Source organism: Penaeus monodon, chromosome 26 (assembly GCF_015228065.2).
Source record: "Penaeus monodon isolate SGIC_2016 chromosome 26, NSTDA_Pmon_1, whole genome shotgun sequence".
Classification (NCBI taxonomy): domain Eukaryota; kingdom Metazoa; phylum Arthropoda; class Malacostraca; order Decapoda; family Penaeidae; genus Penaeus; species Penaeus monodon.
In genome coordinates, this window is record NC_051411.1 from 1,188,470 (window position 1) to 1,199,259 (window position 10,790).

Genomic DNA, 10,790 nt, shown 5'->3' on the forward strand with positions numbered 1-10,790 from the left:
TGTTGTGTGTGTGTAGTATGATTGTGTTGTGTATGTGTGTGTGTATTGTGTGTGTTTGTGATATGTTATGTATTTTTATCTATATATCTATATCTATATATACCTATATCTATATCTATATTTTACCAAATCTATATCTATATGTATATATATATATATATATATATATATATATATATATATATATATATATATATATATATGTGTTGTGTATGTGTATGTAGTGTGATTTGTAGTTATTGTATGTGTTAATGTGTTTTGTGTTGTGTATTATATATATATTGTGTGTGTTGTGTGTGTTGTGTGTGTGTTGTGTGTGTGGTCGTTTAGTGTGTAGTTGTTGTGTGTGTGTGTGTGTGTGTGTGTGTGTGGTGTGTGTGTGGTGTGTGGTGTGGTGTGAGTGTGATGATTTATATATATATATATATATATATATATAATATTATATATATATACATATATATATATATATATATATATATATATATATATATATATATATATATGTATACATATATAAATAAAACCAATGTATATACACCATATCCAAAAAGAGTTACACACTCAACAAGTATTTTGGTAGTTCTCATTTGTGGGACAGATCCTTGAGATCAGTCCATTAATTAAGAACAGAAAATGTTCAGCACTTTCTCCAATTCACGGTCTTCTATTTTCCTCTTAATCTTGGAGTCTTACTACAGTATTGGATATCGTGTACGATTTGGACCCTTTCCTTTTACCAAGTTTCTCTACACCAAAATATAAAGGTTTTTTCTCCCTTAAAAGGGACCAGATCAACACTGCCATTCTCCTCTCTGGTTTTCTTACGACCCATCTGAACGATGGTTCCATGCCTGGAATTTGAAATAATTAAGTGAGTGTCTGTTCTGATCTGCTAACTGCATTAATAACACATCTCCTAAAAGAGAGGATGAATTATTTTTAAAAACTCTGTGCTAATGTTTTGATATAACACAAATAGAAAAATATCTGCCACCAGTCTAATGCATGAACAAATCTTTTGACTTTGTATCTAAGACTTCCAGAAACAAAAGATCACAACAACATCACTCCATAACAGGGAGAAAGTAATGGTGAAGGAAAATTAGTTAAATAGCATCTAAGAAACAAAAATCTTACCAAAGAAACATTTTGCATTGTCTCCATTTAGCAGCACATCTATTTCCTTCCCGTCCTGCGGATCAGCAAGACCAATTTTGAGCCTTAAAATAGGAGCAACAGTAGCAGGTGGATCCACATCCATCTCATCACTAACTCTGGCCCTCTCCTTCTCACTGGCTGTACTTGATGCAGCTTCTTGGCCGACGATGCCTTCAGGGTGAATTTTTGAAGCTGAGGCTGGTGTGCTGCTTCTTGAAGCATGTGAAGCTGGCTTGTGGGTTGATGAAGTTAACATGCCCTCTTGGGAAAGGTCCAGATTTTCTAATGCACTAGTAGAGGCCTTGTTAGCAAGCTTCTCATCTGTCCCTACTTTCTTTTTCTTCTTTGCATGATGCTCTATACACTGGATGCATGAGAGAGCAGTCAACGAAGACAAGTCTCTCTCTGAGAACATGTTGCGGAGTGTTGATGCCGAGTGCACAGTCCCACACTTCTCACACAGCCCCCACACCCAGTCATGAAGGCACAATTTACCTGAAGTAAATGGCAATTCTGACTGATTAGCAAGCAGCAATCCTAGATGCATGATATGCCAATTGAAAGGTTGGTAATGCTAGTAAACTACAAAGAAATATCTGCATTTTTCCACCTCAAAATTTATCTCCATGACATATGTATTAAAAAAAAAAAAAAAGCAATTCATTATTTGAAACATACCACTGCCACACTTCTGACACAATTCTTCATCAGGATAAATGTATAATGATTTAATGATGCAAGAGACTCTGTACAGAACTCCTGGCTGGCTGTCTGATTCCATCTCTTTGAGGGACGTGTCTGTATACTCTCCTAAACACTCTATGAGGTGGAGGAAAAAATTGTGATCCATTTATGTCTCTCATGAGTATATAGAGTAATTACAAGTCATTACATTGATGAACTCTTCAAAATGAGAATGAAATTTTCTTGATCTGGAATATCAAATCTATGAAAATAAATAAAGGTTTTCATAAAAGATTTCTAAACACTAAAAACAAAATATCCATCAGGATTTTACCAGTTGTTATACTTCTGGGCATGGATTTACGTGCTGTCTTATTATTCTCACAGCTAATGCCTTCTGAAATTTCTTCTATCATTGATAATTTGCGTTTAGCTGTCTTCTGTTGAGTCAGAGATGCAGTACCTAGTGGGAGATGCAGAACCACAACTAAATAAAAAATAAAAAACATATAAAAGTCACTCATTTATGCTCCATTTTGTTCTATATATATATGTAATTCATTAGAAAATTTGGTTGTGACATAATTAGTTGGAGCAATTTAGAGACACTTGTTCCTAGCTCTAGTGAACATATATATAGTTTCCCTAGATATAAAGTATTAAAAAGACTGATTTCCAGAACACAAATACACATATCATCCATGTTCAACCAAACTCCAGGTCAAGGATAAACTTACGATGATCACTAATACCAAGGGAAGGCGCTGGGGAAATGCGTGGTATGTCTGCATTCCTGTGATCATTGCTGGCAACGGAGAGCGAGGGAGATATGGGTGGAAGGCCTAGATCCTCACGGGTTGCCGAGTATGAGATGGAACCGTCACCGCTTGCACGACTCTCTGGGCCTAGAGTGTGATAGGTGAACAGGTACCTTTATTTACTTGCTCCTTAACACAAGTGTCCAGTGAAGAAATATGGGCACTCCTTCTGATAAATACATCACGGCTGTTTTTGTTAAATTATGACTACTTCTCAAACATATACAAAAGGAATCTATCATCTTACTGTAAAGCCATCTAAAAAGGTTATTATATCTATTTCCATGTCAGCTCAACTCCTTCAACAATTCTACATGAGAAAAAAATGAATCCTCGACAATTTTAAAAAATGGACTACACACTTCCACATTACAGGGACTGAAATGAGAGTCAGATCTAATACTCAAAGCCTCCTACCTCTACCCATAAGCCAAGTGTCAACTGTGAAGAGAGAGATTGCAAACCTTTAAATAATTCACAATCAAGGTAGCAGGAAGATTTCATTTAAATTCATAGTGAAAATACAGGGATAACAAGTGTGAGTGGGGAGGAGGAGGGAAGGGGGGTTGTAGAAAGCAAGAATAATTTGGAATATCAAGAAAACTGGTGACAAATTTATGTACTAAAAGTACCTGATATCAGGAAACTGAAAAAAAAAATAATTAGAAGGGATGCCATACTATATACATCCCAGCTGTAGCAGTAATGGGATTTTCTCGAAAAAATAACACAACATCATGACATTAACTAATATGAAATTCATGACAGATAGTGGACATGAATTCATAAGATTAAGTATACAGAAGTTCATTATATCAATTAGAGGAATATTTATGACATCACTTGGAATGACATCCATAGGAATTCACAAACGTAGATGAGAGAGAGAGAGAGAGAGAGAGAGAGAGAGAGAGAGAGAGAGAGAGAGAGAGAGAGAGAGAGAGAGAGAGAGAGAGAGAGAGAGAGAGAGAGAGAGAGAAGAGAGAAGAGAGACAGAGAGAAGAGAGAGAGAGACAGAGAGAAGAGAGAGAGAGAGACAGAGAGAGAGAGAGACAGAAGAGAGAGAGAGACAGAGAGAGAGAGACAGAGAGAGAGAGAGACAGAGAGAGAGAGAGACAGAGACATAAAAGTCAAAACATTAAAGACAATATGTTTTGTAAAACTATACCCTTAACTAATACCATTTTCTATAGCAGCAACACATATCTTACTTCAGCCAATACCTAAACATTTTTAGCTTTTTTGGCATTTTCCGACGTGCCTATTTGTCCCTTGATTTGCTTTATCTAGATGACAACGGACGATTCCTTGCACAGACTCCATATCATCTATCAGAATGAATATAGCTTTGCAACAAAAAAGGAAAAAGAAGAAATATATAAAAAATTACAAAGGAATGAAAAAATAAAAGAGAAAAGAAAAAAGAAGAAAACATGGAGCCACTACATAAAAAACATTTAACAATGAAAGAAAAAAACAGAAGGGAAATTAATAGTACATTTTTGAATAAACAAATTGCAATTTTTTTCATAGTCATGAAACTGAAAGAAAGGGAAAAAGAAAAAAAGAAAAAGACAGAAAATAAGCAAATGCTAACAGTACACATAATGAGAGAGTAATGAGACACAATAACACAACTACCACACCAGAGAAAGCTTTGATAAAAAACAGAAGAAGAAGAAGAAGAAGAAGAAGAAGAAGAAGAAAAAGAAAGAAAGAAAGAAAAAACTGCAAATTTCAGTTAATGTGCTCATCAAAGTTGGCATGATGAGTCCTGACTTGCAACTCCATGGACTCACCTTTACTGTGGACGTCAGAAGACAAGCGCTGCGTGCTGGTTGGCAAGTCTGGAGGGAAGACGATCCTACTTATATCCTGGTCTAACTCTGTTTCCAAAGATAGTAGAAGGAGGAGGCATCCAAATTGACATTATGGTATAACCAGTGTTTTGTATTTTGAATGTCATGATTTTCATATAATCCAATTATTACTTCTAATTAAGTTTACATCAAAATAGGCAGGTAATACTTAAAGGCAAACTTAATATAACTGTATAACATACCTAATCTTATAAAACTTCCACTGTACACATATTTCCTAATCACACTCAAACGTGCAGGCATTTACACAAATGTGCATACATGTATGCGTACATTTATAAACACACTGGCAAAAATAACTGCAAATATATATATATATATATATATATATATATATATATATATATATATATATATATATATATATATATATATATATATATATATATATATATATATATATATATATATATATATATATCCCTATCAATACACCTGTACATCTACAAAACTATCCATTTAGCAATCAGTTAATAGACCTACCTATCATCTCTCTGCCTACCTACCTGCCTTGCTCCCTATCACTCTATCTATGCATCTATCTATCCATCTTCTTTGGCAGATATATACTTATCCACTGTTGTTCTACCACTTTTCAACTGCCTGTACCCATTACCATGGACTGAGTGCGTCTGTCGAGGAGACTGACTCTTGCAGCTGGGACTGCGCTCCTGGGATGCTACTGCTGACCTGCTGTGGTAAGAAGAGGGTTTTGTTGGTTAACTTAAATCTCTCTATAATTCTATGACACAACAGATGTTAAAAGACAAAGGAAAAAAAGGCAAATGTATGATATTGGTATCTTCAGAGGTAAAACACCACACACATAAGAAAAGAGCACAAATCGTACTGAATATACTAACCCCATATCCTCAGACTGTGTATGAAACCCTTCCATTGCATGCTCAAGAGAGTCTGTTTGCATTGAAAGATGTGGAGAGGAATGTGCGCTTGAAATTTTGTCTCTCTGGGATAATGGAGACCCACTTCTTGGATGCGATACCCTGAAAAAAATTATATTTTCCTGAATAGTAGCTGTTCCTTAAAAAAAAAAAAGGAAAGAACACAAACACACAAGTGAGTTCATACATATATGCAGACTTAAACATTATCCCTTTGATGATAGTATCAGAAATTTCTCAGCGTCACTGACTCCAGAGGCTTCTGGCAACCATTCTGCCATTTGGCCCAAGAGTCCACTACATGTAAATGAACTTTCCACTTGGCATGCTCTAGTGCATCACAACGCCTATAGCTGTACTTGGCATGTTGGGTCGGTTTATGATGGCTATAGGCGTGGCCTGGCAAATACGGGTTAACCCACTGATGCCACAATGGCAAAAATAAATACATGTCCACTGACATTCTAGTTTATTAATTGTGTTTACACACAGATGGCTCTACAAGTGCTTAGTCACCAAGAAATCAGTTACTAGTCCTACCTGTCACCTGTTTTCTATTTTCCTTGATTTTCCAATTCTTTTTTATTTTACATTGCTATATCTTAATAACAATCATAATGTCAATAAGTACTAATAAGTACTAATTCACAAAAGAAATTTTGAGTAGACATTGCAATGGGTTAAACTTGAACTATATTCAATTACCAGTAAATGTAATAATAATAATAATAATAATAATAATAATAATAATAATAATAATAATAATAATATTAATAATAAAAAACTAACACTTAAGAACAGAACTTTTAAGTGGTTTGTACTAAGAGTAGCCTCCATTTTATTTTAATATTTCCCTAACATTGATGGATATTCTGGAACAAGAATAACATGCTCCTACTGCTCAACAAGAGATTGTATTAACCTAACAACGGAGATTCTTCCAGTAACATCTTTCTCATTTCTCATACTGCTTTCTCCTCCACTGGTCTGCTGCTCTAGACTTACAACCATCTGCAAAATTTCTGTCAGTGCAATAATGTTAAGTAAGTGCAACTTCCTTGTCATTCGTCCATTCTTGTATTCACATGAACCGTTTTCGTTCATTAGAATGATGTCAGCACGTAATAATAGAAATGCGCAAAAGATAAGTAACAATGTCTTATCAGTGTTTGAAAATGCTTAAAAATAATATATGCAGCAGTGCTAGAAAACTGTACTCGTAATTTAAAATATACAATCCACAATAAAAGTTTTACAGGTTTTGTGAAGATTACGATGTTCTGCTAGCCCTGAGAGGGAAGACATTTTCAGAGAATATTGGCATGAAAATGCAAAGACAAAGACACTGTACTACACAGAATTAGCATGGTATTTAAAATCCTTCCAATTTTCAAAATTGTTTTGAAGAGAAATAAATATTACAAACACAAGCACAATAAAAGACAAAAACAAAAGCCACACATTACCATTTTATACAAAACTAATTAGAAACTTATTCCATTAAACACGGAAGGTATGATGTCATAGCATGGCTGCAGTGGACCAAGTTCCAGATGGCACCACATAACAACATACCGTCACCATCAGCTTGTCAGAGGGCTAGTCTTTCTCTGATAGAAGCATTATCATTTGTTTGGTGTCACTATGAAATACAAGCACCTAAACTGAGGGGAGACATTCAATTTTCCTCAAACAATATAAACTCCAGCTACAAGTGATTTGGTTCTAAATGCTGTGTCTGAGGTACCAAAGGAGCTGGGAGCAACCAGGAAGACTGCCAATGAGTCAACCACACTATGTCACAGGCCACTATTCAGTTTTTTTGATGCTGCAGTCCCTGGGTTCAGCACAAGGGGGAATGGGAACAGGGGGCCAAGAGCTACATCTAATGTACACAAACTAACCTCATTGTGTTGGGATGTGCAAAAGCTGGCCCTGTGTTGCTTTTGTTCCTGTGCAGCCTCTGAGGACTAAGGGGCTGTGTGTTGATCCTGTTTGGACTTGGCTTCAATGGTGACCTGAAGAGAAAAAATAAGTAAAGATTTGATTCACACACACACATATATAATAAATAACACAAAAAAACAGTGTTTCCTTCTTCAAATTACTACAAAAATATACCATGTTTCAAGTGTTATGCTAGTAAATCTGATTTTAAGCTCAAAATCCTACTGGAAAACTGTCATATCAATGGTAGGTTTGCATCAAACTAAGAACAGGCATGTATAGTCCAAACTCATTTCTGCTGTTCACCGCCTACCTCACTGGAGTACTACGACCTAGAGGTACTTTTGCTCCCTGCAGAAGGCTGTCTTGTGCATCTAACACAGCCTCTGAGGGATTGTTGTACCCTAAACGTCTGAAATATTGAAGAAAAAAATGTTGCAATACACATACATAGATACAAGGAAACTCTAATGGGTGGCTATTTATTACTGAAGGGGGTGGAGGCTAGTATCATTTAAATTTTAAAATTTACATTGGTATCTGCACTACTGATGGATACTGGTAAAGAATAAGAAACAAAGTATATAAAAAAAAAACAAAAAAAATTTTTTGCCTCCAACCACAACTGCAAATATTATATTGACTACACTTGCCTCAGGATCTTCCGTGTCTCACTGTGGCTGGGCGAGATCTTCTTTATGGAGCAGCGAGGGTCGTTCATCAGCAGCTCAAACAGCGGAGGGTGGAAGTTCGTAGAGACGTCTGGGTTCATATTCACCGCATGGACATACTTCAGGAGCACAAAATCACCACTCTGGAATGCAATGTTTACTTAATCCTTTTTTTCAATTGTTGACTAATTGAAGAGGAGGGTGATGAAAAATAAATAATTGATTTCAGATTCCATATCTTTGTTTATCTATTCCTTCATCAGTGCCTTCCCTCTTTCTTCTAGGAAAAATACTTGATTTCAGTCCACATCACTGAATTCTGCAGTTTCAAAATAAAAGACCTGAGAGGCAATCTTCACCTCAAAATTCCGTCAGCAACCACCCCCCTCCAAAAAAATCATCTCAATTCTGTTTTCAAAAAGAACCTTTCAAACTTTACCTCCAACAGTTTGGCATCTTCTGTCGGACTCAACACATTAATGTCAACAACTGCTGAACCGACACTACTATAGGCATCAGTCTGAGAGAGAAGATCCTGGGTGGCATCGGCAAGGTTGCACTGTAAGAGACAGGGTAAAGTCAAGTAATAACATTGTTTATTTATCCACATTGTTAACAGTAAAACCAATATAACACATGCTAACCTAAAGCTATATATGTATATCTATATCTATCTATCTACACACACAGACACAGACACAGACACTCACACAGACACAGACACAGACACAGACACAGACACAGACAAACACACACACACACACACACACACACACACACACACACACACACACACACACACACACACACACACACACACACACACACACACACACACACTCATATATACACAAGCATATTATCTATCTACATATTATCTATTTATCTATCTATCTATCTATCTATCTATCTATCTATCTATCTATATATATATATTTACAATTTCAACCTATAGGAACGGTTTCCTAGGACAATGTTTTACAGAAGATATTTTCCAAAAATCTAAAAAGAGAGATACAGATCTATAGTATTTCAAATGAAAAATATATTTAACACATTTGGTCCTTCCTCTACTATCAAAAAGTACAATATAGAGTACAAATAAGGAACTAAAAGCTATATCTTGTATGTAGAATGAGTGAAAGACAGAAAAGAAAAGGAAAAAGAAAAAGAAAGAAAGAAAAAATAAATAAATAAATAAAACCTTCCTCCCATAAATGCAGTTGAGAAAGAAATTCATATTTTACTAAAAACACCTCCAGTCCAAAAGGAAATATCATCAGTCTTTAACCCAATCGGCACGTACGGCAAGACACATGCCATGCCCACAGTAATATAGGTTCATTTATTGTATTTACACGTAGATGGCTCTACAACTGCTTAGTCACCAAGTTACCAGTCCTCCCATTACACCTGTTTACCCTTTTCCTTGATTTTTATATTATTTCACAGTCTTTAATGTTCCCAAGATTGTAATAACAAATTAATAATCACAATATCAATAAGAATAACAGTATCCACAATAGTATTAGAAAGAAAAACACATTTTCCCACAATTTCAAGGAATGGGGAAATCAGGAGCGGTCACTAGGGCCTACTCATAGACTCCTTGCTGGCTGAGCACATGCGGAGCCATTTGTAAGAAAGAAAGAAAGAAAGAAAGAATGAAAGAAAGAAAGAAAGAAAAAATAACAATAATAATAATAATAATAATAATAATACAGGAGACAGTACATAAACCTGTAGTCATTGGGTTAAAGATTCAACACAAAATACAGTCAAATCCATTTATTCAAAACCAAGAGGAAGTGATAGAGAGAAAAAAAGAAACTATACTCTTACCTGCTGAGTGTGCACGCTGGACAGTGTTCCATCCCGTACACGCAGAATCACTATCTCTTTGTTAAGTTTTGACACCGGTCTCATTTCTAGCACCTGAAGACAAGAAGTTCATTAATTCTTTCTCTTTTTCTCTATAAAATGTTGCTTTACATTTTTCCTTTATAATTTGACATAAAAAACAAAAAACTAAAACACGAGTGTGTGTGTGTACGTGTGCGTGTGCGTGTGCGTGTGCGTGTGCGTGTGCATGTGCGTGTGTGTGTGTGTGTGTGTGTGTGTGTCGGTAACTTGTAACAATAGGAAGAGAAGACAAGTTTTTATATTATATATAATATACATGACACTGTGAATAACTTATAAAAATAGGAAAGTGGGGGGGGGGGGGTACTATAATTTTCTACACTGACCTGACAGAACAAAGAGAAGTGCATATCACGATTCACTTCAGTTATTGTTGCCTCTCCAAACTCAAACTCGTTCTCTGCATTCTGGCCCTGTTCGCCATCCTGCTGCTTTTCACTACAGATGTGCTTCACCTGGTTCCACCACTGATGCAGGTGAATGACATGGTTGCAGTCTACATCTGTATTCAAATTTTAGTGGGTCAACAGTTTGCCAGAACACGGCTAATTCTTTTGATATAACTTTCTCAGTTCTCTGTCTCTCTCAATAGAGTAAACATAACTACGTGCATTACTAGGACAAATTTAGGATATATCAAGTTAAAACTAAAAGTACGAAATAAAATGCAATACCTGTAAAAACATATGAAGTACTATGAGTAACTGGTGAAACGGAATTCCCTTCAAAATTAAATTTGACAATCTGACTGGCAGAGTAGACCTTTCCATGTACTTTGTTCTCTACCTGATACAGTTCTGTCTG

At 35.7% G+C, this 10,790-nt stretch overlaps 1 protein-coding gene across 1 annotated transcript in view; it reads right to left on the reverse strand.

The window, feature by feature from the left end:
- Window positions 1-534: 534 nt before the first annotated feature.
- The window catches only part of LOC119589831, a 15,602-nt gene continuing 5,346 nt past the window's right edge, over window positions 535-10,790 (reverse strand). The window contains exons 5-19 of the mRNA XM_037938414.1: window positions 10,661-10,787; window positions 10,313-10,488; window positions 9,906-9,998; window positions 8,503-8,622; window positions 8,046-8,206; window positions 7,706-7,804; window positions 7,350-7,463; window positions 5,407-5,547; window positions 5,160-5,236; window positions 4,463-4,549; window positions 2,583-2,750; window positions 2,180-2,308; window positions 1,840-1,980; window positions 1,141-1,656; window positions 535-854 (exon numbers count right to left, since the gene is read on the reverse strand). Coding sequence (XP_037794342.1) covers window positions 679-854; window positions 1,141-1,656; window positions 1,840-1,980; window positions 2,180-2,308; window positions 2,583-2,750; window positions 4,463-4,549; window positions 5,160-5,236; window positions 5,407-5,547; window positions 7,350-7,463; window positions 7,706-7,804; window positions 8,046-8,206; window positions 8,503-8,622; window positions 9,906-9,998; window positions 10,313-10,488; window positions 10,661-10,787 — 2,325 coding nt within the window. The 3' untranslated portion in view covers window positions 535-678. The remainder of the gene's footprint in view (window positions 855-1,140; window positions 1,657-1,839; window positions 1,981-2,179; window positions 2,309-2,582; window positions 2,751-4,462; window positions 4,550-5,159; window positions 5,237-5,406; window positions 5,548-7,349; window positions 7,464-7,705; window positions 7,805-8,045; window positions 8,207-8,502; window positions 8,623-9,905; window positions 9,999-10,312; window positions 10,489-10,660; window positions 10,788-10,790) is intronic.